Here is a 27,645-nt window from a genome sequence, read left to right on the forward strand (position 1 = left end):
GTGGAGCATTCGCTAGCGGCTTAGAAGTCTGGGCGTGCTTGTAGATGTGTGGCATTCACTGCAGGGTGAATTGGGGGGACCATGCCATCAGTTTCTTCAGCTCTCTCTCCTTTGGGTTTATTAGATTCTCCAGAGAAGGAGCATGCTATCATCTGCCTGTAAGCCACTAGCCTTGCTGCCAGTTTTCTGGGAACCAGGGAAAAAGGGCTGGTATATGGGGCTCTTAGCATTTGGCCCATAAACATTAATTCAGGTCCCTGTTTTTTGTAGGGGAGCCTCATTCTCACTAGGCCTAACGGTCCCTGGCCCACAGACCCTCTGCCAGGGCAAGGTCAAGGAAAGTCGCCAAACTACTCACAGAGAAGGAGAGGAATGGAGGATTCAGCTCCCAAAACAGACTTCCAGCCTATCCTGTGGGTCTTACCTTCACCCCATTGCCGGAGGGACATAGTGCTGCTAGTTCTTGGGGTTCTTTGGTATAACTTGTTTCCTACTTCTGATTTATGATCCAGTTTTCCCAGTTCTGCTAAGTCACTGTCCATCTACTTTCATATTTTTAGGTTTCCTTTCCTGTTCTTTTTGTGGGTTTTATACCTTTTTGAAAGTTTGATCCCTTTGCTGGTGTTTTTGTCGGGTTTCAGGAGGAACAGAAGTAAATGCACATGTTCAATATGCCATCTTCACCTGTATGTCCCCCACCTGGGATTTTATGACCCCTTAGAACAACTCTAAAACTGGGTCAGCTAATTACCATTACACACAGAGCTGGTTCTTAGCGTCACATGGGATAGCGTGCCATTCTTTATTTGTCATCTCAGAAATCAGAGGGTGATACTAAGTAATCAGGCAGAGAGTTGTGACACAGAACTTCTGTAAGCATGGTGTCTGTTGCATACCTCACTGCCCTGCAGTAGTAGGAAGGTCACCTAAGTACCAGAATGTGAGAGAGTCAGTTGGTGGGTTTGACGCATGCATAAGTTGCCTGTCTGTGTCAGTGCTATTGGTCTTGACCTAAGTTGTCAGTCTTTGGCACCAAGGCAAGCACTCAGAAATGCCGTTGCAGATTAAAAAAAACCCATCATGCTGATGAAGTGTTACGGTCATCTTTTGTGCTTCATCATCACTGCCAGTCAGGGCTCGAATATTGTCATCTTCATGTGCTTAAAATGCTGACCATTTCCTGGGTGCCTGGGTGGCTCAGTTGTTTTAGCGTCTGTCTCTTGACTTCGGCTCAGGTCATGATCTCATGGTTGGGTTCATGAGATCTAGCCCCTCGCCGGGCTCTACACTGAGCATGGAGCCTGCTTGGGATTCTCTCTCTTCCTCTCTCTCTCTCCCCTTCCCCTGCTCATGCTTTCTCTCACAAAATAAGTAAACCATAAAAAAAAAAAAAAAAACGCCAAGCATTTCCAAATTAGACAACATTTGGGCTGAACTGTGCAATACTCAGTTCTGCTATTAATGGTTCCCACCACTAATTCCGTACATTAGAGAAAGTTTAATACCTAGGGCATAATTACATAAAATGCATTTTTGACAGTTTTTGATGATTTAATTGAACATTTACCAACCTCCACATATCTGTTAGGTGCTCATGTGAGGTCATAAACGGTTTATAATATGTTGCGTGTTGTTAGAAATAAAACTAATTTGATCTGTTTTTTTTTTAACTTTGTCATGAATAGCTTATTTTTTAAATTTCAAATCTTTTTCCTTTATTATCATCGTCATATAGGTAATGTGAACTATTGGAATTTCTAGGGGAAGAGGCGCACACACACACACCATACCACCCCACAGAAAACGGCATCATATTTCCTCAGACAAGGTTGCGTTCTCAAGGTAGCCCATTTTTCACTTATGGACAGTGGTGCTGCTTTGTATTATTTTAATTTCTTTTTTCCACTGCCCTGCTCAGGTTGGGGTTTTGGTTTCAATGTTTTTAAAGTGATCATTAAGATTATATATAATGTAACAGAGTGAAAGTATTGCATTAATATGTCATGACCCTAAACTACACTGCATTATGTTGCATTTAAGAACTACTTGTCTTATTGTTTTATGAGTCAGTGTGTGAATTACTGACTTAAAAAAATCTCACTTTGAAGCTGAAGAAGGATTAAAATAAGTTTAGTCAATTTAGTAACAGCGTGCTTAAACATCTTCAACAAAGACTAGGATACCTTTGAAATAAACAATAGCCCTACCCTAATTTTCATACAGTTTAGGACGCATGCCCTGGGGTCAGACAGGCCCCAGATTGTACCTGGCTACTCCCTGGCCGACTGTGAGAACTTGGGCAAGTTACTCAACTCCCCTCGGCCTCAGTTTCCTCCCCAGTAAAATGGGGAGATTAATAGTATTCATTTCAAAAGGCTATAAGTACTAAATGAGATAATATGTGTGAAAGCTTTTGGCATAATGCCTGGCACACATAAATGTTCCTTAAATATTAACCATGATTAAGACTCATTAATGTTTACATATTATGAATATGTGGTATGCTTCATTTAGTTAGATACTATTCCTGTTTCCTTTACACTGTTAAGTACAATTGAGATAGTGAGATAATTTGTTTTTAAACATTTTTTTTTCTTTCATTAATTCTTAATACTTTATGTTGATGTAATCATGCTAGAGCATAAACCTCTCCTGGGTGGTTTGCTGCTTTTGCCAGACCCCACTTAGCAAGCTTTGGAGCTCAGGGTTTTGGAGCTTGAAGTGGACAAAGGGTCTAGGGCTGGTCTCTGAAGATCCTCACGGCTTGAGGGCCAGCCACTTACCGGATGAGGGGGAGCAGGTCCAGGTAGGCTGTTCTCGCCGCATCCACTTGGGTCCCAGATAGGAAGCCATCATGGAGAAAGTCCCCCGAGTTTGTCAGGATGCCATGTAAAGCATAGAGGTCACAGAGGCGTTTGAGCACCTGCTGAATTGCTGGTTCATTTCCTAGTTTCTCCAGAGTTTCTGTAAAATTCTTCACACTGATGTAATAGCAGTGTGCCTAAAAGACACAAAGATCCATTAGCTTCTGATTTCTGACTTCAGAAGTCATCCTGGGAGCTTGGGAAGACTGCTGGAATAAGCTCCCTGTGGCCACGTGTCTCCCCGTGGGCTGGCAGCCGCCTTCCTTCCTAGGCTACTGTGGGTCTCACTGAGCCTTTTTGATGGTGTGTGTGTGCGCGTGTTGGGGGCATGTGGGCTCTGGAACTTGGCCCTTAGCTTCCTTATTTTCTTTGGGGGAAATTTCAAATAGGTTTGAAAAGTAGAATACAGGAGTATTGGAGACTGGCCTGGAGACAGTGGAGGAGCACCACTTTTCTTAAGAAAACAGCTATTTATTGTTTGCCATGTTTAAGGCAGTGGTGTGTGTGTGTGTTTGTGTGCTTGTGTACATTGTGTGTAGAGAAAGTAGAGGCTCAAGATGAACACAAAATTTCTCCCAGCTGGAGAGTAAACTCTGTGAAGTAAGCGGGCCTCTTATTTAGCCCATATCCAACAGTCTGGCTTTGTCACTGGTTAAAATAAAACTTGGGCACCTGGCTGGCTCAGTTGGTGGAGCATGTGACTCTTGATCTCGGGGTCATGGGTTCAAGCCCCACACTGGGCACAGAGCTTGCATAAAAAGTATAAAACTTTTGGTACCAGTTGGTAAGTGACCACGGCCCTCAACCCCTTGAGAGCCCCTTCAGTAGGCCAGGATCCTTCCCTGGGACCTTTTCCTCCCCACAGCTCAGCAAATAGAGGATGAATGCCTGACCCAGCAGGAGACTTTCAGACTCCTGCCTCCGTTAGGCCTGAAGTGCTTTCTGACTGGCCCATGACCCTGCCCTACCAACTGTTAGTATTTTGAATATCCCACTTCTCTCCAAGACAAATGCACTATTGTTATCAGGTAAGGTATATGGATTCCATGGGGAGGTGGCTGGGTAGGGAGAAAAGGAGAGCATATGAAATTCTTCTCAAATTTTTATGTGCATACGGATTAGTTGGTGATCTTGTCAAAATGCAGCTTTCCGGATAGCTTCCCTGGAATGCCTTAAGGGGCTAGGCTTAGACTGTCCTGAGGGTTCAAAGAAATGTACTCAGGGGGACAAAGAATGGGGAAAGGCCTTTTGAGGCAGGGGGGATTTCCTGCGCCCATGGCTGTACTTGCAGGAGGCTGCAAGCAGTCTACCGAGGGGAGGACAGACTGTACAAGTTAGGGCAGGTAGGCGCCTGGGACCCGGGTCAGTAACGGGCCACGAATAACAAGGTTGGTGGTGTGGGAAACAAAAGCAAAAGAAATGTAGATGAAATTAAATTTCCTTATAAGTTGCTGCCCACTTGAGACCTCAAGTGTAACCTCCTTCCAGGAAGGCCTTACTAGAGGAAAAAACCTTAGCTTGACAATCCCCAGGGTTCAGGATCCCCAAAGTCTTCTTTAACATAGGAAAATCCTTCTGGAAACTTCCTTTGTCTCAACCCCTCCCAACTTAAAAGTATATAATCATTCGCTCCTCACAACCCCAGGGCAGCTCTGAGGCCATGGGTCCTGTCCCTGTGCTTCAATAAAACTTTTTTTTTTTTTTTTTTTGCACCAAAAACGTCTCAAGAAAGAATTCCTTCTTGACCATTGGCTCTCGAAGCCCACATCAAATCCCATCGTTGGGATTTCATTCTCTGGGGGTCAGAGAACCATGGAAGTCTTCCACAGGGAAGTGACCCCATCAGGCTTCTCACTTTGGGAAGGGTCTGCCTTTCCCACAGAGGCTTCACACGGGCGTGAACACCACCACTTTGCCACCTGGACCTCGTGTGCTCACAGCCACGTGGAGTGTGCAACACTTGGATGTAGAGGAGGAACAGATATGCTCTGCTGCCTCTGCTGAGCCAGACAGCCCTTCGTGCTGGAACTGGGCAGACCCTGCTCCCCTGTTCTAGCCTGAGGGCCACATCCTTACATTCTCAGAACCATGCTTCGTGGTGTGAGAAAAAACAGCTACCCGAGGGCCCTGGCCTCTGCTCCAGTGACAGGGTGAACCACACTTTGGCTCCATGCTCTGACCACAGTGAACTTTATTTACGTTTTGTGTATGTTGATTTAAATCTTGCAGCTTGCCTGATTTGGGTGTAGGCGTGTGATGTGTTGCATTGCTAGGTGCATCTTTAATTTTACATGTATTAACTCATTTAACTTTCATAATAATTGTCAAAGGTACTGTTATGAGCTCCATTTTGCAGATGAGGAGACTGAGGCATTGAAAGATTAAATTCCTTGCCCAAGGTCACATGGGTAGTAAGTGATAGCAATGAGATCCATATCAGAATAGTCCACCGCCTGGTTAAGAGTCTGTACTCTTAACTATTATGCTGTGTTGCCAAAGCTGGCAGAGACCGAGGCTGGATTATAATTGTTACCAGTGTTTCCTCCAGTGGTGCTAGGGCCTGACATGTCTCCTAGGCAGGGTCTCAGATTATAGGATGAGAGCCCATCAGAGCTTAAAGGTCCTATTGATGCCCCTTTGTTTTCCATACTGGGAAGTTACAGGCCAGAAAAGGAAGGACGACCAGGGGTCACATACAGAGGCAGGTCATACAGAGTTTAGGCCAGGGCTTGCTCCTTGTCCACCACTCTGCCACTGTTCCCCCCTCCCCTTGTGTTGCTGTCACTCTCTACCTGCGTATTTATGGTTTCTAGATGGGAGCCAGTGGATGCCTAAGGTTTCTGCAGAGTAGATAGTTCTTCCACAGCATGAAACTCAGAAATTGCTGATTTCCCTGCCCATTATGATTTTGGAGACTCATTTTGTACCATCTCACCAGGAAGCCACTCTTCTTCAGCTTACAGGGGCTGGGAGACTCCTCTAGTCTGGCTGAGCTTCCTGCCCTTGGTGCCCCTAGTGCCTGGGGATCACCTCCCTCCCTCATACACAGTGGCTCTCTGAGGACACGGCTTGCATCCATGAGGGAAAAGAAAGCAAAGCAAAGCACCATAACTATTTCCTACCTCTGGGACGTCATTCCTTTTAGTTCTGCTTCCTCATCCTTAAAATGGAGATTATGCTACTCTCACCCCGAGTTGTGTGTGTTAAATGAGGTAACCTTGGCACGCAGCATCTGGTCCACTGGAAGGCAGGGCATAGGTTTGGAAAATAGATGGATACTGGGCAGCTGTGGTTCCTTTTTTGGTAGTCTGGTGAGAGCACGGCCTTGGCTCACCCTCCTCTGTGTTAATAGGACATTTAGCATAGCAGGGAGTGCCCCTGCGGTGAACACAGCCCAGGCGATGGTGGCAGGGTTCATACCAGCACCAGCTGATGTGGTAGAGGTGGTAGGTCACCAGGTGGCGCTCATGCCCAGCTTGTTCCGTGAGGGCAGCTGCAGAACACTTCGGGCTTTTCTGCCATTTCCTGGCCCTGATGCCTGAGGTTTGAAGTGTTCACCTTGGTATTCCAGCTGTGGGTAGGGTCAGAGTGCCGGCTGCCTGAGCTAGAGCTAAGGAGTCAACCTGTTTCTCACCCCATTACTCCTGTTCCTTTTTTCTACGCTCTTAATATGTCTGCATCCTCTCACTTTTCTCCATGCACTCAGCCACGTTCATGGTCGGGACCACCCTCAGCCCTTGCCCAAACTGCTGCCGCCTGCGCCTGACTGGCCTCCATTGCTCCCTAGGCAGCCTGCATACTCCTCTGCAATGAAACTCTGGTCACCTCACTCCCCTGATACAAAGTCTGCAAAGACGTCCCCTTGCGATGAAAATAAAACCAAACGTGTCACAATGATGCAGGTCACAGGCCTAGCCTATCTTTTCTCCTCCCTCACCTGCCTTCCTCTTCTGCTTTCAGGCTTCCTCCGGTAGCTGCTCCTTGAGGATCTGCATTTTGTCAAGTGGCATGCGTTTTCTTGCCTCTTCCTTCTTCACCTGCTGTTCCCTTTGCCAGGAAATCTTTGTTTCCAAAAACCACAGCCTCTACCCTTTGCCTGGCTAATTTCAGCTCATCTGGAAGTCTTGGCCTACATGCCACTTCCGTGAAGCCTTTCTGGTCCTCAAGCTGGGTAGAGATGCACCTCTCTGGGACCCTGTGGCAGCCTGTGTCTTTCAGTGCCCAGCCCAATGCCTGGTGTTGAGTGGGTGCTCAAATATTTGCTGACTGAATGTGAATTATGCACAAACACAAAATATAGCAGAAACTGAATCAGACACCTAAGGATTGCCTGTGGGGCTAAGGGGAGACTTGACCTGCTTTTCTATCGGGGAGGAAATATTTGAACAACCTGAAGCAAATCCAATAACACTGCCTCATTACGTTTTTTTCCCTAAGAGCTGTCAGCAAGATTGCTTTGGAGTTAAATCCTTTAATTAAAATACCCTGGACGAAAGCCTTGGAAGTGAAATGAGGGCAGCCACTGAGCAGGGCTGGGGAATAATGGCAGAGCTCAGATTTTCTCAGCATGGTGGCCTGCTGGGGAAACCAACTGGGCCCCTTTGAGCTGGAGCTTCAGCTGACGGGCAGCTCACCTTAGCAGCCTGGGTGTACATGACGGCGGTCTGGTTCCATGCCTCATGCCGGTCAGTCCCGGATCGCATCAGAGTCTGTAAGTGATGCACTGAGTCCTTTATGAGCCTGAGGGCCAAAGGAAAAAAGGTTCAATTTCCTGACAGAGTGGGAAAGAGACTGATGGAGTTTGGTCTGCCTGAGGTCCCTCAGAAGTAGAAATACAGTAATTCCTATTTATTGACTGTGTTGGAAGGCTAGTTGCTACACATTATCTCTTTGAGCCTTAAAAAAATTTTTTTAATGTTTATTTTGAAAGAAAGCGAGCTTGAGCAGGGGAGGGGGCAGAGAAAGGGAAAGAGAGGGAATCCCAAACAGGCTCCAACTCCTGAACCATGAGATCATGACCTGAGCCTGAGCTGAAACCAAGAGTTGAGAGTCAGATGCTTAACCAGCTGAGCCACCCAGGTGCCCCTCTCTTTAACCCTTTTAAGGGTAAGCATTCCCAATTTATAATGGGGAAAACTGAGGCCCAAATTGGTTAACTAACTTGTTCAGGGCATGTAAGAGTCACCTTGGGAGTCACCTTGGGATGGCGACCGAGCGGCCATTTCTCCGGGGGGCTGGAGGAGAACATGTGCACAGACGACCCCTGCCCCTCACCTGCAGACCTGGGATGTCCTGCCCCATTTGGAAACAGCCAATCACGAAGCTCCAGTTTTCCCCCACCCCGACGAGACCCTAAAATGCCCTTGCTTGGTAATCAGCCCCCCAAGACCAAACCTGAAACCCCCTCACCCTCAAAACCCCCGCCCATCGCCTATCGCGTGCAACTTCCATGACTCAGCCTGGTACTCGAGTCACGGAACCTCGCCCGGGGACTGCAGACCCCAAATAAAGGCCTTGTTGGCTCCATAGCCTGGCTTCCCTCTTTCTTTTCGTCTCTGCCTCCATCTATTAAATCTTACAGGGCACACAGCTAGGAAGGGGTGAAACTGTCTTAACCCCTGAGCTGTAAACCTTAGGACCCCAGGCCAGGCACCAACCCTCCTTTCTAATGCAGACACCATCCTGATGCCAGTGACATCGGTGGCTGAGCAAGGACACTGCTTTTCCTGTAAAGGCTAGTGAGGCCTGTCAGTCACCCAGCCTGTTACAGGTTCTAACTAAGGGACCTGAAAAGGCAAGAAAAGAAAAAAACCAAACAAACCCTTGTTCTCCAAACTACTAAGTTGGTCATTTGCCATTTACTTAACCTTTATCCTTTTATTTCCTATCCCCTGACTATGCACTCATGACCCTTGCAATTTGTATGCAAAGCAAACTGTTTATTAAGCAATATTTATTCTTTTTTTCCCCAGGAATAGATAAGTAGATGCCACATTGAGTTCGAAGCAAAAATCAGCGTAATGGCATTTTAATTACCCTGAGCAGCCTTATTTTGCACTCCCTACCTCCTCCAACTAAAATGTTAGATCCATGAGGCCTGGGCTTTTCTTGACTGGCTTACTGGTAGGTCCACCGTGCCTAGAATAGTGCCTGGCACATCGTAGGCACATGATATTTGTGGAATAAATAAATGAATGTCCAGAGTTGCTCATGATCGTGAAACAATTATTAACTATCCTTGGAACCACAGGTTGGGATATAAGACCTCTATGAATACTGGTGTTTACTTTTCTTTTCTTTTTTTTTTTTTTTGATATTTACATACTAATGTGGTGCTTACAAATGGGCACATTCGTTGCATTGCAAATCACAGTAAAAACCTAAAGATCTAAAAAGCTCCTTGCACTGGCCAGAGGGTGATGTCCTTCTACTGTCTCAACCAGGATAGGAAAATGATGGTGGCTGATGGATGTGACTTCCCCTTCTCTGCTCATGGTGGGAGGAACTGAGAGGACTGAGGTTGGGGAAGGGGGTGCTTTTTAGAGAGTATGCATGAATGCCCACCCAGCCCATCCCTAAGGTCCGAGTGTAGGAAGGAGCCCGTCCCCAGGTGGAATGGCCAGTTTCTTGCTTACCTGGCTGCCACGTGTGCCCAGGCCATGGTGTAGAGTTTTGGGTCCAGGAAGTCAGTTGCTTTCTGGGCTGGGCACCTGGCCAGGTCAGGTGCAGTCAGGTACGCAACAGACAGAGGGAGAGACCTCTGCGATGCGGAGTCTGGGGATGCCTGAGCTTGCAGGTAGTTTTTCTCCAGAAACCTGGGGGAGTGGGTGGGGGTGGGAGCCGATGAGCAGCAGGGAGCCCAGGATAGCCCAGCGCCCCTGTCTCCCCAGACCATGCACTCTTATACTCCCTATGAGGGACCCAGGACCATGCAGGCTCTTGCCTGGTGCCTCCTGATGGTTATCCTCACTCCAAAGTCCCACCTCCCTGGCTGTGAGGCCCTCAGGGCCATGCACCCTGAGGCTGTGGTTTCTTCCACAGTGAAAGGAGGTTGGAGCTGCAGAGCTGGGCAGACACTCAGATCCTGAACTGAAACCCTTCTGGTATCTGAGCAAACAGAATCTGTTCTTCTGGGTAGGATCTTGTGATTTGGGGATTTATGCTGAATTGTACAGTGACAGCAGAGATTAAACTTTCTTACTTGAGAGAGGATAGGTGTAAGAAGGCTAACATGAGTGGGAGAGCTACAGGTGACTCGCGGCTTCTCTCCTATGATGGTCTAGTGCTTACAGGCTCTGGGCTCAGCCAGTCCTGGCTTCCCAGGCAGCTCCCAGCTGACACCTCTGTGATGCTGGTAGAAGTTACTTCACCTCCCTTGGCCTCAGCTTCTCCATCTCTAGATGGGGATAATAATACTTAGCTGATAGAAGGTTTGTGAAAACAGGAAATATTTGTAGTGCTTGTATAATGTGGGGCATAGAATGTCTAATACATGATACTGTATACCTCTTATAATTTGGAAAAAAAATCCCATAATACTTGATACTACAAAAATTTTCAAGAATATTATATAGCCTATTTGCTAGCAAGCCCTTTCTGCTCGCATGGGGAAACATGCCCTATTGAGGCACCCGAGGACAGGTGAACGTGAATGGCCTGGTCAGTCGGAGCCCCCACACACAGAGGGGATTGAACAGAAGCTACCAGTTGCCGGGCGCAGATCCCGGGTCCTTCCTGCCTCTCTGGTGGGAGGCCCTGCGCTAAGCCTGAGGGAGAGTTGGTGGGCAAGGCCCCAGGGGCTCCGGCTCTCAGAGAAGAGACCCTCAGATGGGGCTGAGTGGGAGGCCCAGGGCAGGCACGTAGGCAGCTGGCCTAGCAGGCCAGGCCAGAGTTTTCGGGAGGGGGAGAGGGAAGCGAGCATTCATGAAGCCAGAGCTGGGAAAGAGGAAACTTGCCCAGCTGGGCAAGTGAGGTGGGGAGAGTGGGGATGGGGGCAGTGAGGCATTTTCCCACGAGCAGCAAGGAGCCACCCAAGAATGTGAAGCAAGGGAAAGCTGCCCCCGCTGACTGGAGACAGGCTGTGGGTTGGGTGGCATCCACATGGCCCTGCCGGGTGCCCGATCCTGCCATGGACATGAGCCACTGCTTCAACCCACGCAGGGGCCTTACCTGGCCAGCTGCAGGTAGAGCACGGTGTTTTCACCCTCGTAGGTGCAGGCGGCTGCCCCTCTGGTGACCAGTGAAGGCAGGCCGCTCAGCTTTGAGTAGCCGTGGCCACCACAGGCCCTGCGGCACAGCTCCGTCCCCAAGCTGCACAAGTCCGACACCAAGGCCTTGATTCCTGCGCTCAGCGCATGAAGCTGTGAGAACAGGGGGTTAGGGTGAGTAAGGGGGCCCTCCAGTAATAGCCATGCTCACCGCTTCTACCACCTGCTGTATGTCCGTGATGACCCTGTGATGTAAGAATGTTTCCCCAGCTCTCAACTTTATGAATGAGAAGGCTGAGACTCATGTTGTGTGACTTGCCTGAGATCATACAATGAGGCAATGTAGCTGTGGTAAAAACCAAGGAAAACCGTCCAGGCCAGTATCTCCAGGATCCCTGGAAGAGGGTGCTTCCTGGATTGGGCTCACCATCATCTAGGAGTTACAGATTTTGCTGGTCAAGTAGAGTTTTTGGAGAGCTGTCCTGTGAGCGGGGAGGTCCACCACCAGCCTACTGGCCTGGGGCTGCCAGGCTGCAGACCTAGTTTGAGCTTTTGGTTCTTGAAAGCCTTTACATGTATCTTTCAGATGTTTAAGTCCTTGGGAGAAAGGTTATGTTCCTTAACCTCTCTGTACTTCACTTCCCTAATCTGAAAAATGGGAATATAAAATGGTACCTGGTCCACAATTGAGGATTAATGACACTATGCCTATGAAGCCCAGGGTCTGGTGGACTAAATCTTACAGTAAAGCTAAGTCCATAGTCCTTTATCTGAGACCCTTGGGGTGGGATGTGTTTTGGAATCAATGTTTTTTGAATTTTAGAAAGCTAAAGCAGGGCATTTAAGGTAGATTATATAAAATACCCAGAAGAGTCTGGGACAGCCTTAGTGATCAAACTCATTAATATTTCTGCTGCAAAATGTATGTACATCCAGTGGGACAAATCAGATCAATTCAGGTCAAACCGTGCCACCAAATGTGTTCTTGATGACTGTAATTTTGGGGGGCTTTTTAGGTTTCAAATACACACCAGGGGTTGTGCTCCTGTGTTGTATGTATTATGTGTGATTATTCCCTCTAGCATTTTTGGAGCTTTCTGGAGGCCAGATATAGGTGGATTTATATGTTGAGGTACAGTTCACCTTGGGTGCCCTGGGATGTTTGAAGGCTGTGGGGAGAGAGCAGAAGGAGCCCTTGGGAACAGGGCTGGGGCTGCATCCCAGCGATGAGAACGATTTCAGCCATGTTCCCAGCACCTGCACCCCACTCCCCAGCCCCAGCAGAGAGCAGGTACCTCAGGCAGGGTGCGGAAGTCTAGGTTCACAATGGCACCATAGGAGCTGTAGAAGAATTCTGAGAGGTTGCTTGCCAGGAAATGGAACGCATAGGCTGTGGCCAGCTGAGGAAAGAGTTTCTGCTGCTGCATCTGGTAGTCCAGGACTTTTGCCTCTGGGTCACTGAGGGGAAGAAAAGCAGAAGGTTTAGAAGCTTGCTACATGCCACCTCCCCACTTCCCATATCCCTAGTGCCATAAATGACTTAAAAACGGATAGGTTTTTATAACTCACTGCAAAACTTGACCTAAACTAACATGAAGTTAGTAATGATCTTAAAATTCTATCTAACATGAATATCCACACCATTCTCTGCAGAAATACCAACATGTTTGCTTACAGGTGCTGCCCCTTATGGGGGAAGTTTACGAAATTACAGCATATGCAAAATATTATCCTGCTACAATCTGGAAAGTTCTGGATTCCAACACATTTGGTCCCAAGGATTTCAAGTGAGGGGTTGTGGTCTTGTACCCCTGATGATTTGAAACTTGCCCTTTCAAAGTCCAGGTACACATAGTATGTGCTAGGAGGTATCTTAAGCCAAATCAGTAACTCTGAGGATGTGAACTTGGGTCTGATGGAATCCCAAGGGACTGTCTCTGCCTTGCCTGTTGATGTGTGCTCAGTGCCCGAGACTGTATCCAGCATGAAGGGGCCTGGAGTAGCTACTTGTGCATTAAAAGAAAGCATGAATGTGAGGAGCCTCTCATGGCTACTGGGGAGAAACCCAGGTCAGCAACCCCTCACTTAGACACGTACTATCATAACCATCCTCGGGACACTTCTGCAACCCAGAAAACTGAAGTCTAGATGGGACATCAACAGCAGCACCTTTCCCTGGCACCCCTGTCCTCCAGAGAAGACTCCCTACCCCTAGGAATCTGAAGCCCAGGCCAGTGCAGGGACCCTGGGTTTGCCAGAGGAAAGGGTCCTGGACTACAGGCCTGGCATGCTCTGTTGCTTTTGACTCTCATCACTGCCCTGAAAGGTTGTTCTTGACACCCCGTGTTGTAGGTGAGGAAGTTGAGGGACAAAGAGGTGGGGTGACTAGCAGCAGCTCCCACAGCTGGCAGGTGGCCTCTCCTTGGTCCACCCGGGTCTGCCTGGCATCTGGCCGCCGTCCATTTTGCATTAGACTCCTGGATCCTTTAGCCCGTGACATGAAACATCACCAGGTTCTGGGACGGAAGTTCTCTCATCTTCACATCACAGGTGAAAAAACTGAGGCCCAGAGAGGGCAAAGGACTTGCCGGGGGTCACCTGGCAGAGTTGGGACAAGAACTGGCAGGTCGAAGCCCATCCTCAGCACCACTACCTCCCCGCCCATGCTGGCACCCGGGCACCGTATGCCCAGGTCCATATTGCCACATCCTGGGTGCATGTCCCCATTTGGGACATATTTATTCTAAATTATTTTCTGTTTGCAGCAAAATTATTTGCCGTTTACAGGTAGTCCTGTATTTTCATTTGCTGAGTCTGCCAACCATCTATGCGTTTCCACAGGCATGCATATGCATGGATATGCATACACATGTTAAAAAACTGAGTAGTCGGCTATTCAGTCCCATAGGGCAGAGGGAGTATTCGCTGGACACATTAACTTACAACAAAAGGGGTGCAGACTTGGACATACCACAGGATGCTGACAGTCTCAGCCAGACAGAACCGACTTCTGTCCTATACCGTCTGGTGTGATGATGGGCTTTTCCCAATCACTCACGTCCTGACAGAACAAACTCAGGAGCCACCGTCACCTGCAGTTTGGGCAAGCAGCTGATCCAGACACACTCAGCTGGTCATAGCCGGGTGGGATTCAGCTGGACTTACAGACTGACTAAGTCAGATCTGACGGTACAGGGCCAAAGACAACTGATCACACAGAAACCCCATGGGGTCAGACACTGACAGACACAGGATGGGCAGCCGATCAGCCAGGGGTCAGAGGGAGCCAGATAGAGACTCCACAGACACGGCAAGACGGGCTGACAATGCAGACATTGCATGTGTGTTGCGGGGGTGATGTGTATTCCCAGCACCCCACTCTGGCCGACAGGTGGCATCAGGGGGCAGGTGCTGTGGGAATGAGAGCTAGTTCTGTCTGTGGTGGTCAGCCTGTGGGTGCCTCTTGCCTGGGCCGGAGGTGGGACTGGCGGCGGATGACAGAGTAGCGAACGGCGATGACACAGGCCTTCTGCAGGATGGGTGTTATTTCGCCCCCGATCAGAGTCACCCGCGTTACCACCATGGAAAGATAGTTGATCTGCAATCTTCCATGCGTGAGGTAGGTGCCATCTGGCAAGACCTGCTGGGCCAAAGGTCGGTGCTGAGGCTGAGCCAAGACTCCCCAGCCCATGCTATTACCGTAAGTAATTATGGGCGTCGTGCCCTGCAGGCACAACAGTCCTCAAACCTGGGGCAGATGGCTGACTGCCAGCCAGAGCGGGCTGGTGTGGCCATGCTAATTGTTAAACACACTTGTGCTTTTTGCAAAACAGCTACTGCCCTAAGTGCCTTGGTTCACAGCTCCTCTCCTTGGACACCTAGGACCTCCCCCAAAGCCACAGCTCAGTGTAATGCCTGGCAAGATGGGGACCTCCAGAGCGTCCTCCAGCACTCGGCTGGTGTCTGGTCCATGACAGGCGGGGTCCAGGCCTCACTGCAGATAAATATGCTTTTCGCTCTCAGCCCTTCCCTCTTCTCAGATTGCCTTGCTACCCTACCCCATGATTGCTCTACCTCCCCATTTACCCATCATAACTCTGAGGCTCAGGTAGGCCAAGTGACTTGCCCAAGATCACATAGCTTCTAAACTGGGTTTTTACACAGAGCTGTGGGATAAAAGAGCCTCTCTAAGGTGGGGGCTGCTCCAAACTCTGCCCTGTGGGGGAGGACCCAGAGACGACAGCAGTCTGTGGGGGCCGCCATCCCCTCTCCAGGCAGTGTAAGCTGGCAGCCTCCCCAGGACCCCCACCTGTGCAAAGCGATTCAGCATGTTCTCTCTGGGGATCCGCACATGGTCCAGTCGCAAGAAGCCATTGTCTGTATAGTCAAAGCCCATCTTGGGCCCAATGTCTCCAACAGTGATTCCTAGGAGTTGGCAATGGGAACGTCTATCAGCCAAGTACTTTCTGTGTGCAGGGTACCACACACACATTCCAGTTCCTCTGAGCCTCATGGCAGCCTGTGACATTGGGGTTATTACACCTGTTTTGCAGGGGACCATGCTGAGGTCAGATTGGATGCTGAAGCTTGCTTAAATTCACCCAGCTTGTTAGCATGAGGCCTGTCCAACCGGACTTCTCCCTGACCAAGGGAGACATGTCCTAGCTTCTCCCATGACCTCTGGGGCCTCAGGACAGGGAGGCCTGTCCTGGCAGGGGTCCTGGGGAGTCACACGGGCTTACCTGGTAATGGGGTGTGGTCCTGGAGACTCCGGATGGGCACAATAAAGGAGTGCATCCCCCGCCGGGCTCCTGAGCAGATCAGTTGGGCCTGGACCAAGGCGTGGGTGGCTGACCGTCCCACTGAGGGCAGAGAGATGAGAGGCCTACCATGACCTCTGGTGTAGGAGGCCCTGGTGTACAGAGCAGGCAGGCTAGCTCTCCCCATTGGGAGCCCGGTGTGGGTCCAGTCTGTAATGGGCTAGGAGGACGAGTTGGTGGCATGGGCAGGGCAGGGCACTCTGTGAAGCCAGGATGGGGTTTGTCTGATCCTCCTTCAAGTGGTGCGGGTCAGAGGAGGATGTACGAGGAGCCTGAAGGGTAAGGAGTATTTTCCCGGGGTGAGTGGCACACAGGCCAGGGAGGGCAAGGCAGAGGGAGCAATGTGCTCAGAAGCTTGAGGGCTGGCTTGGCTTGGTAGGGCCAGACAGAGGAGGAAGTAGCATCCAGGACAGCAAAGTGAAGCTTTTTCAGGATACCCCTGACTCACATGACCTTGGCTCATCCTTGGAAGTGACTGGAACAGTCCAGAGAACTTTAATGGGATTGTCTGGCTCTAAAATGCCCTGGGTTGGATGGTGGCGGGAGGTTCAGGGGCTTCTAAATGTCAGGTTTGTGGAGCAACCACTCTGCAGTACACAGGTATGGGGTAGGGAGGCCCAGGGAGGCTGCTGGAGATCTTGAGGGGCGCAGAGCTCTCCATACCCTCTAGACACTCCCCCTTCCAAAGGCAAAGCTGACAAAAGGCTATGGATTTTAATGAAAACAGCCGCAATGGAACAATCTGGGAAGGTTTGGCATCTTGAAAAAAATCGCTTCTACTACAGTCTTCTGGCTGAAGTATGTGCCCTTGAGTCATTCTCTTTGGAATCTGGGAGATAGGGTCTATATGTCGGAGCTGCAGAGGTGTGCATGGCAGGATCCATGGTGAGAAAACTGGTCCCTCATCACAGGGAAAGGTGTGCATTTCTGCCCCCTCAGCCCAGCTGATGGGCACCTTTGGGGCCTCAAAAAGCCACTGATCCCAGAGAAGGGGAACTGCCCCCAAATCTAGCAGTGTTTCGCAAAAGGCACTGTGGAATGAGCAAGCTTTTTGTTTCTTCTATTCTAAAAAATCCGTAAATGAATCTAACATTCACCTAATAATGATGAATACAGATAATCACCATTTCTCAAAATCCAGGTGGTGCCGGCTCCTGTACCGGTGCTTTCCAGTTCTTGCAGGGCAAGGTATGATGAGCCCCATTTTCCAGGTCAGGAAACTGAGGCTCAGAGAGGAGAGTGATGTGCTCAAGGTCACTGGCCTGGAAGGGGCAGAACTGGGATTTCAACCCAGCCTGCTTGGCAAGGCTGGTTTCATTTTTTCTGCAGTTCTGAGAATAGTCATCCCTTTGCTCCCTCTCCTCTCTCACTGTGCTCTCCAGTAGCTCCCTTATTTCTCAGACTTCTCTCTCTGGCTCAATCTTTCTCCCTCTCTGCTCATCCCTTGCCTGTCTCTTTGTGCTTGGTTGCATTCCTCGTATTCGTTGTGTTTTCTCCCCCATGTAAGCGCTCATCAAATGGGTCTGGAAGTGCCACAGGTGTGCCCTCAGAGGTGTATTGTCACATCTGGGGAAGAGGGCTTTGGTGGGACCCCCTTTCGGGAAATCAGAGCTTCAGGGAAGCATGGTGCGGTCGCCACCTGGTGGCCACCGGGGGCAGTGTGGCACCGGTGACCTGAGCCTTCCTGGGCACCTGGAGCAGTGGCAGGGAGCGAGGTTTTTCTCACTAACTGTGTGATCCAATGGAAGCCTAATCATTCACCTGTACAATGAGAGGACCTGGGGTTGTGGAGAGTACGTGGGACCAGGCTGCGTGTTTGTGATGTGTGCGCGCGTGCGTGGCGTGTGTCTGTGTGGGGGCAGTGTGCTTGTGAGCGAGGCCTTGGCCTCCGTTCCCCACAGGTTGAGTTGGCTTCCTCAGCTACTTCAAATTTCCCCGGGAGGCCTCCCATCTGCTCACTGATGACATTATTCACATCCCACCCGTTTAAAGTGAGACCCTGCAGTTCAAGAAAGTGAATTGATTTGCTCAAGGTCCACCAGCCTAGACCAAGGCATCAATTGGAGGTCCATCGGAACCAGAGCCATTGGTATTCTGCTGTCCAACTTTGTTCTCACTGGGAACAGATGGGGCTGGGGGGTGGTGGATACTCACGGTCCCCAGGCCACCATTTGGTGGAAGTCATCGTGGGACTGTGTACCACAAACTCCTGAGTGGCGGCATCATAGGTGGCTTCAGTCTCCAGGCCCTGAAGATAGGTCCCTTGGAATCAAGGAGGGGAGTTAGACGTGGGGCCAGGGTAGGAGTCTCACCTGGGGAACAGTGTTCTGGTGGGCCGGGAACTGCCAAGCGCCAGCCCAGTCAGGCACGGGGGGAGCTCCCAGCTGTACCCTCGGGGCATTCTCCTCTTTCACCCATGGGCTGTGAGAGGGGCACATGGCCAGGCCATGCCAGGGGGTGATCGCTGACATTTCCAGAAGGAACGATGTGCCCCACCTCTAGCTCATACAACCTGTTTGTGTAAAGTAGAAAAAGGTACCCCCTCCTTCAAGACCCTTGCCTGCCACCCGCTGGGATGTTTTCATAGGAAACACGTACAGTGTCTGACCACCGAGCTGTGAAGGGGCTCTCTGGAACTGTGCACAGGCTGCACACAGCATCAGAATCCCTGGCTCACCGTGGCCCAGTTCTGTCTGGGCATATGTTGCGATGATCTGGAACTCCTTGCAGAGTGGGGCCCACTTGGCAATCTGCTCCTCTGAGCCCAGGCTCCTGAGGGCCTTCAGGAAGATGTCGTGTATATTTAAGGCCAATTCTCCAGAAAGGGCTCTGTTGGGGAGAGATGCGGTGCTTGAGTAGTGCCTCAGAGACAGGGGTCCCAGTGCCATCAGCCTGGCAGGGTGCAGGAGGGAAGGGCCATCCTGCTTTCCCAACAACAACTGCCTCTGAAGTTGGGGGGAAATCCCTCATGGGGCTAAGGATTTCCAGGTGACCCCAGGTAAATTCCTCTCTGGTGGGGCTGCCCTGGGAGTGAGTACCTGTAAGCGTAATATAGCTCAGGACTGTTGTCCAACCAGCCCAGGCGCTTTGCAATTATCTGGACGTGGAATTTCCTTCGAACGGCAGCCTCATAACACTCATTCTGGGTCATGAAATAATTATCCTTCAGGCTGAATTTGGGGTCACTGTGGATGATGTTCTCTTCCAGAGACAAAGAACAGAGAGGGCTTAGAGATCTGGGTGAGGCTCCTGGCACCTTCACACTTTCCCACCCTCTTACCTCATGCACGTGGAAAGGAAGTCAGACATCACTATCATTTCACAGATATAATGACCAAGCACCCGAGGAGGGAAAGTGACTTGCCCAAGAGTATGAGGCTCTGCAGTGGCAGAATAAGGACCAGCATCTAGGTCTTTTGCTGCCTGGGACTCTTCTATCCTACAGGTGGGCTCAGGGAATACGAACTTGTTTAAGAGGTCTTTAGAGCCCAAAGGAATGAATCTCTAACAGTGGGATTTTGAGAGCAAAATTTGTTATTTGAAGATGGGACTGCTAGTGAAGGACTCTTCTTCCAAGAAAAGCAGATGGGTGCTCCATTCGCAGCCTCCTCTTACCGACTTTCCTCCGGAGTGCAGTGTTCTCAGCTCCACTGTCAAGGATGTTGGTGAGCCGCTCCACATTGAAAGACTGAGTGTGCCTCTCACACTCTATGTCGGGGTGCACTTGACTGCTCCAGGTATCCCCCAGGGACACTCGGTGCACTGGGCTGCCCATCCTAGCTGGGATCTGCCTGGCGTCTGAGGAGACACACTTTCGGCCTCGCTGCTCTGAGCCTTGGCAGTGGGGGGGAGGTGCTAAGAACGCGTGCAGGAGGAAGTGTCCGGAGCTTAGTGGCCGTCAGGGGCTGCTTGGTCTAGAAAAGTACCCCCCTAAATATTTGAGTGCCGCTGTACCCCACTCTCATCCCTGTGGGCACTTGGCTGGCAGCACATGCAGTAATTGCTCAGTAAATGGTAGTTCGGTACCTGATTGTCAAGATTTGGGCAGGATCTGATCACAGAGCTCGTGCTCTGTCCTCTGCAACGTGTATTACAAGAATTACCTGGGGGAATTCTCACAAAAAGTCAGTTAACTTCACTCATGTAAAAAATATTTTGGTGAGCTTGGGCATGTGGCCTCTAGCCACACAGTGGGAGGTGGCCAAGAGGTGGACACAGTCTGACCACAAAGCACATGCTCTGTCCATGCTATGGCCCTGCCAAGGAGGCTCACTGTAGGGAGAGACCTGTGGTCCCGTAAGTCCTGGGCTCCTTTGGCCCATTTCTGTGAGCCCTGAGTAGGAGCACCGTGGAACGTGGGCGTAGGGAGCTTGCTTCTGGCCTGGGAGTGTTCCCTGGGGACTCCTGTGCATCCCCCATGGCCAGGGTGAACCTGTGTTCTCCGCAGCAAACCCTCAGACTCTCAGAAGCGCCTCTTACCTCACTGCAAGGCAACCACCAGGTGTGGTCCATTCTGCTTCTTAGGTATCTCAAGACTCCCCCTGTCTATCCCCCAGGCCACCATCATCTCTCACCTGGCCTCAGTGTCTTGACTGTCTGTTCTCCCTGCTGCCGGGCTGAGCTCTTAAACTGTAGTTGTGTTGTTTCCCTCCCCTGCTTCGAATTTGCCCCTTGGTGTCCCCTGTTTGTGGAAGAGAGTGTATGCTCCCTGACCTGCCCCTACCCCCACACCCGGGTGGGGCCTCCTCCTCCCTGCCCCCTGCCTCTGCTATTTCCCCCCATGTTTTTTTTAAGGACTTTTTAAAATAATAATTTTTAATGTTTATTTTTGAGAGAGAGATTGACAGAGTGTGAGCAGGGGAGGGGCAGAGAGAGAGGGAGATAAAGAATTTGAATCAGGCTCTAGACTCTGAGCTGTCAGCACAGAGCCCGATGGGGGCCTCAAACTCACGAACTGGAACTGAACCCTGAGATCATGACCTGAGCCGAAGTCGGTGGCTTAAAGAGACTGAGCCACCTAGGCACCCCACCCCCGGTATTCCTGATGAGACCTAGCCTCCAGGGACCCTTCCTCTAAGAAGCCTTCCTGATGACAGCAGCACCCCCTGGAAGAATTGAGTGCCTTTGCCATCCCCCCCACCCCCAGGTGCTAATTGCGTAGACAGTACGGGTTATTTACTTGAATGTCCCCTTCCAGAGGCAGGGAGTGCCTGGGTGACAGGCAGGGAGTGCCTCCTGCTTTTCCTTGGATTCCATAAGCTTAGCTCTCACGTGGCCTGCTGTACCTGTAACCGCTCTTTGATTTCCTTTCTTCCTCACCACGACCCTACACATAACTATGGTTTTTCCCATTTTACAGAGAGGTCAGGAAGGGAAGGAAGGAGACTCTGCAAGGTCACACAGCACATACAGCAAATGAGATTCAAATGCAGCCTTCTAAGTCAATACTCCCGAATAGAGGGCAGGGCCGCAGGAGCACTGATGGGGCGGGCGGGGGCTGGCAAGTTCAAAAAGCCCCTACCATCTGCCCCCCCACCCCCATCCCTGCAACGCTGCCTCGCTGGTCTCCTGTCTTCCTGCTCCACACCCTAATGGCTGCTGTCCCTTTGCTGTGCTTGGACACCCCGGGCCTCCCTAAACCCAGCCTCTGCCAGGCTGTATCCTCTGACTGAAACACTCTTCTTCTGGAACACTCTTTCCACAGATGTCTTCTTGGCTCCCTCATTACGTCCTTCGAGTCTTGGCTCAATATCACCTTTTCACTGGGCCCCACCTGACTGCCCTGTTTAAAATCCCGAGCCTCCTTTTCCTGCTCTACTTTTTCTCCTAATGTACAAGATAATTTACTCAATTATGTTCTTGTTTATTGCTGCCTTTCCTACTACAAGGCCAACTCCAGGGAGGCAGGGGCCATTGTCACATTACCCTAACGGCACAGGGCCTGGCCCACGGGCAGGGTCTAGGAAATAGGGATTGAAATGAAAGAAAGCAGTGCTAGGTCATTAGGAGCGTGGGAAGGGTCATTACTGAGGTGGTGCAGTCCTCAGGGGGCTCCCAGTCCCTCCCTTGTCCCTCCACCCAGCTGACCTGTGTCCTGTGTCTGTCCTGTAGGCCTGGCCTGGCCTCTCTAGCTGCAGCAGACCTAGGTTTCCTGTGGGTGGCCCAGCCCCTTTCTCCTCCCCTAGAATGAGCTGGAATGTGAAGGCAGCGCTTGGCAGGCTGTCAGGGCTCCCTTGCCATTGCCAAGCTCAAGTTTCTCCCCTGTGGCTCTATCTTCCTCATGTGGGTGTGAGCATGGTGTGCTGGGGCCAGAGCTCCCGGGGCTGGGATGAGGGGATGGTTCTTCATTGAGCATCCGCTGCTGAGCCTGAGCCTCATCTTTCCCTTCTCTCTACCTGCTTGGCCCTGTGTCTCAGAGTCAGCTCCCAGGAACATGCGTGCCTTTGCACTCCACACAAGGAAACACCACCTCCCACCCCTGGAGTCCAGAGGCCTGGGTTCAAACCCTGCAGATGTGATTCTGGGATACCTCACTTCTCTGAGCTTCCCTTCTCTCGTCTATAAGTCACAGGGTATAAAGAAAAGCTCTTGGTAAACTGTGAAGCACCACGGATTTATAATTTGAGACTATTTTCTCGGTTCCTCGGGAGAGAATTTCTTAATTCCAGGAGTGATGTTTCATGGTGGAATTTCTGATTCTCTGGCAGTCTGCTGGTGAGATATTCCTGGACGGGCATGTGAGTGCTTGGGTTCTACCAGAGGCATTGAGTTGACTTATTATCCATCTTTCTAAGTGCCCACGGTTGATCTAAGCACTGGAACCCAGCAGGAAGCAAAAACAAAAGAAAACAAGTCTGTACCCATCCCGTGACCTTGTGAAAGCATCTAGGCTGGGAGTGGGGAGCTGTTGGGAAGACAGCAATCATGATAGGAATGAGCAGGAAAACCTACGTAGGACACACGCAATCACTTCTAATGGGTTTATAACTTTTTTAAACTTAAAACTTTCTTGCCCTCTCTCTCCTCCTAATATATATTTTATATATATATCATATATATATACATATTAGGTCTTTGTCCCCAGTTCGTGGGACCGAGCCCCCCAAAACCCTGGCAGTCTCCTGAGTGATAAGGACTATCTTTTGTATTTATGGCTGGGGGCCCATAGGTAGCTTCAGGATGGCGCCTGGTGGCTGGAAAGAGCAAATCTTAAAATTACAGAGTTGGTATCTTTAGTCCTCCCCAGCACACCCTCCCCACCCTCCCTCCAGGGAGGGGAGAGAAGCTGCAGATTGAGCTAATTGCCAGTGGCCAATGATTTAATCAATTATGCCTGAGTAATGAAACCTTGGTAAAAATCCCTAAACAACAGGGTTTGGGGAGAGTTGGTGAACATGGAGGTGTTGGGAGGTGGCCCAGGAAGTTCCATGCTGCCTCCCCTCCAAAACCTTTCTCTGCATCCCTCCCAGGAGGCTGTTCCCAAGTTGTATCCTTTATAACCAACCAAGAAACATAAGTAAAGTACGTCCCTGAGTTCTGTGAGTCATTCTAGCAAATTACTGAACCAGGGGCAAGGGGGTTGCGAGAACCCCTGAATTTATAGCCAGCAGGTCAGAAGTACAGATAGATAGCCTGTGGGAATTGTACTTGTTGTCAGAAGTGGGGGCAGTGTTGTGGGACTGGCCTGAAACCTGTGGAGTCTACACTAACCCCAGGAGTTAGGGTCAGAATTGAACTGAATTGTTGAACACACAATTGGTGTTGTCGAATTGGTTGTTGGTGTGGAAAAACTACACACTGGTGTTAGAAAAAGACACCATACCCTTGGTATACCCACTACAGTGGTGGGTATTTTGTCTTTAGCAATTGGTTTTTGTGTAAATCCTGAGTGAAAGCAAGCACTGTGTTGTTCTTGGTCACCAATACAGTCCCCGCCTCAGGGACCCAGACCAGGGTCTGGGCCAGGGTAGGTGCTCAACAAGTATTTGGTAGATGAATGAATGAACAAAAGTTCACAGAAGCCATCCAGATTCTCTAACCCATGGCCGTGGCCAAACTTAGTGAAGGACTTTGGAGGTTTGGCATTTATCTTTTTAAAATGTGGAAGTTGGTGTGTGTGTATGTGTGTGTGTGTGTGTCCACCCTATTTGTACACACTTATATACCTTGACATGAGACCCAGCCCTCCAAAGCTGGGGATTCTGCTGGGACTGCTTTTACCAAAAAGCTGTGTACCCAGCTGGGTTTCCAGGGTACTCCTGGTCTTTCTGTGCCTTTCCTGATCTTGACAGGAAAGTCAACTCAAGTTGTTAATATCCAAGGAGCTTAGAAGTCTCCCCACAGGTGGTCCTTCTATGAAAAGGTTGACCTGCAAGGTGAATGATTTTTCTCTTTCCCTATGTTTCTACTCTAAAATTTGGCTTGTCTTATGCTTAGCATTAGTATTCATACACCTCTGACCATCATTCCCTGAACAAATATTTTTGGAGCATTGGTCAGCTGTCTGTGAGTGTCCATCGCATAGACAACCCTGGTAAGTGGGATGCCTTTCTTCAATTTGCAGAAGTGGAAAGAAGCCCAGAGAGGTGTTGTCATTTGACAAGGTTTGCACAATAAGTATGATGCAAAACTTGAATTTTGACCAGGTTTTATGGCTCTTTATATTTGCACAAGGTTGGGAAAGAAGGCAGGGGGCCCGAGCACTTGTCCTGGCAGGACTTCTGAGATATGGTGATTCTGGAAAAATGCTCTCTGCTCCTGATCTGTGGCCTCCCCATCTGTGGTGTGCGGTCTCAGCTCTCTGAGGGGCCTCGTACCTCCCCACTCCATCCCCGAGGTAGTGTCAAGCTTGTGTCTTGAGGAAGAGACAGACCCTAAGCTTTGAGATGTTACGCAGCAGATCCTGCTGGGACTGGGAGGTCTGAACGCTGGATTCCCTGTTGTGGTCAGCAGTGGTCTTACACAAGGCGGTAGCTCCGGGGAAGGTGGCCCTGGCCCTTCTGTTTGTTTTGAGATTAAACAAAATGCTCTTTTAATATTTGATAAATTCCATGTTTAAATAGTTTCTTCATCAACCTTGGAGCTGACCCTACTCTAAATGATTTGGTTGTGATTGTTTTATTTTATTTTTTAAAGTTAATTTCTTTATTTTGAGATAAAGAGAGCACATAGTAAGCTGGAGAGAGGCAGAGAGAGAGAGAAGGAGCCAGAATCTCAAGCAGGCTCTGTGCTGTCAGCAGGGAGGAGCCCAACTTGCGGCTTGAAGCAGCCTTCCAGGCGGGCTTGAACTCAAAATGTGAGATCGTTACCTACGCTGAACTCAAGAGTCGTGCTTAACCGACTAAGCCACACAGGTGCTCCAGGATGTGATTATTTTAATTTGTTGCACCAAACTATTCAATTCTCTAGCTAAAAATTTTTATTTTGAAAAATTTCAAACCCATATAAAAGTCGAGAGAACAATATAATGAATCCATGTGTACCGAACACCCAGCTTTAACAATTATCATCTCATCTTTCCCTGTTCTTTGTGTTTTAACTTTTTATTTTGAAATAACTTTAGGGGTGCCTGGGTGGCTCATTTGGTTAAACGTCCAACTCTTGATTTCAGCTTGGGTCATGGTCTCATGGTTCGTGAGTTTGAGTGCTGCATCAGCCTCTGCGCTGATAGTGCGGAGCCTGCTTGGGATTCTCTCTTTTCCCTGTCTCTCTACTCCTACCCCACTTGTACTCTCTCTCAAAATAAATAAACTTAAAAAAATTTTTAAAAAGAAATAACTTTAGACTTTCAGAAAGTTGCAAAAAAAGTAGTAGTTTCCATATAACTACCCCTCAGCCTCCTCAACCATGGTGTAGTTATTGAACCCAATAAATTAACACTGATCCAATACTATTAACTAATCTTCAAAACTTATTTGAGTGTGTTGGAGGGTTCCCAAGATAAATCTCAAGGTCAATGCTTTGCAAGAAGGACTCTCAGAACTCAGAGAAGCTGTTATATTCATGGTTATGGCTTAATACAGCAAAATGATAAGGTTAAAATTAGCAAAGGAAAAAAAAAAACATGTAGGGTAGAGTCCTGGAGGGACCAGACATGAGGTCCCAGTTGTCCTCTCCCAGGGGTGTTGTAGGGACAGTATTTAATTCATGACAGCACACATGAAATACTGATGACCAGGGAAACTCATCCCAGACTTGGTGTCCATGGTTATGGGACACTGGTCACAGAGAAATGGGATGATGGCTATTCATTCATTTAGAAACTTAGTAATCAGTTACTCATCCTTTAGCCCCCCAGAGGGCTGACAGGGCATGACCCCCATGGTCACGTTGTTAGTGTAAACTGCCTGGCATGGCCCACTGCCCAGGTAGATGGAGACACTGTTCAGACAGGCCATTCCAAGAGCTGAGTGCTTATCTCGCAGGGGCTGTGAAGGGTCAGTCCCTTCTTTGGAATGTGCAGGTTTTGAAATCCTGCTGAGTGAGCCATGTTCTGCACACTGAGTTTTGCCACTTTTCCCACTAATGTGTCTAGTTCAGGATCCGTCATTGCCTTTAATTGTCCTATCTTCTCCACCTGGTACAACTCCTCAATCTTTGTCTTTTATGACCTTGACATTTGATGTGTACTGGTCAGGTCTTTTCTTAGAATGTTCCTCAATTTGGACTGAGGTGTGAGAAGGTATGGGGTGACACCTCCCTAAAAAAGGGGGGGGGGGACTGGGAGAAGGCGAGGGTACTTGGGGTGGCCAGCCCCAAGGGAGGGATGGATGCTAGACAGGCTTAGGCCTAAGAGAAATAAATGAGTGAGAACATGACTTGAAGGTCAGTGACAGATATGATCAAGTAAGCCAGCAGGGAAATGGAAGATGAAAATGAAATCTTATTGAGTACTGGCTATGTGCCTGTACTTGCTAAACATTTTTAAAAATTTGTATATTTATTTATTCATTCGTTCATTTAGTAATCTCTGCACTCAATGTGGGGCTCAAACTCATGACCCCATGATCAAGAGTCACATGTTGGGCCCTCCTGCCACGGTCGGCCGGTGTGGCGCGGCGGCGCGGCCTGGAGGTGGGGTTTCGCTCCTGGTGCTGCGACGGCGCCCAGGCCTCCTTCCTCGCCTTCCTCGCGCCACCTCCCTTCACTGCAGCGGGGGGCGTCGTGTACCCCTAGGAGCGACAGTTCCGGGAAGCAGCCCCGGGAGCGGAAGTGGAGGATGGTTTCCTCGAGTGGGGAGAGTGAGTGAAGCGCTGCCGCTCTAGACTTGGGAGCCGAGGTGGGCGTGAGCGAAGATTTTAATTTAATTTGAAAATGAGTAAGTGCAGAAAACCACCACTGGGTTCAAGTCCTGAGACATTCAGCCCAGATGTTGTTGCTGACATTTCTGAACTCTTTGCCAAGAACTTTTCTTATGGCAAGCCACTTAATAATGAGTGGCAGTTACCAGATCCCAGTGAGATTTTCACTTGTGACCACACGGAATTTAATGCATTGCTTGATTTGAAGAACTCCCTAAATGAAGTAAAAAACCTACTGAGTGACAAGAAATTGGATGAGTGGCATGAACACACTGCTTTCACTAATAAAGCTGGAAAAATAATTTCTCATGTCAAAAAATCTGTGAATGCTGAACTTTGTACTCAAGCATGGTGTAAGTTTCATGAAATTTTGTGCACCTTCCCACTTATTCCACAGGAAGCTTTTCAGAATGGAAAACTGAATTCTCTACACCTTTGTGAAGCTCCTGGAGCT

The 27,645-nt window shown here is 49.5% G+C and overlaps 1 protein-coding gene across 5 annotated transcripts in view; it reads right to left on the bottom strand.

The window, feature by feature from the left end:
* ACOX2 (acyl-CoA oxidase 2) overlaps positions 1-22,029 on the bottom strand; it is a 38,181-nt gene extending 16,152 nt beyond the window's left edge. For 2 of the 5 annotated variants that reach the window (XM_029918759.1, XM_029918755.1), the window contains exons 1-13: positions 21,979-22,029; positions 19,507-19,805; positions 18,930-19,092; positions 18,569-18,720; positions 18,046-18,153; positions 15,814-15,933; positions 15,381-15,496; positions 14,539-14,711; positions 12,367-12,529; positions 11,034-11,224; positions 9,500-9,679; positions 7,499-7,604; positions 2,784-3,001 (exon numbers count right to left, since the gene is read on the bottom strand). In XM_029918759.1, coding sequence (XP_029774619.1) covers positions 2,784-3,001; positions 7,499-7,604; positions 9,500-9,679; positions 11,034-11,224; positions 12,367-12,529; positions 14,539-14,711; positions 15,381-15,496; positions 15,814-15,933; positions 18,046-18,153; positions 18,569-18,720; positions 18,930-19,092; positions 19,507-19,666 — 1,850 coding nt within the window. In that variant the 5' untranslated portion in view covers positions 19,667-19,805; positions 21,979-22,029. The remainder of the gene's footprint in view (positions 1-2,783; positions 3,002-7,498; positions 7,605-9,499; positions 9,680-11,033; positions 11,225-12,366; positions 12,530-14,538; positions 14,712-15,380; positions 15,497-15,813; positions 15,934-18,045; positions 18,154-18,568; positions 18,721-18,929; positions 19,093-19,506; positions 19,806-21,978) is intronic. The other 3 variants (XM_029918757.1, XM_029918756.1, XM_029918758.1) reach the window with 3 other exon arrangements.
* Between the last annotated feature and the right edge of the window lie 5,616 nt (positions 22,030-27,645).

The sequence above is a fragment of the Suricata suricatta genome, chromosome 12 (assembly GCF_006229205.1).
Source record: "Suricata suricatta isolate VVHF042 chromosome 12, meerkat_22Aug2017_6uvM2_HiC, whole genome shotgun sequence".
Classification (NCBI taxonomy): Eukaryota; Metazoa; Chordata; class Mammalia; order Carnivora; family Herpestidae; genus Suricata; species Suricata suricatta.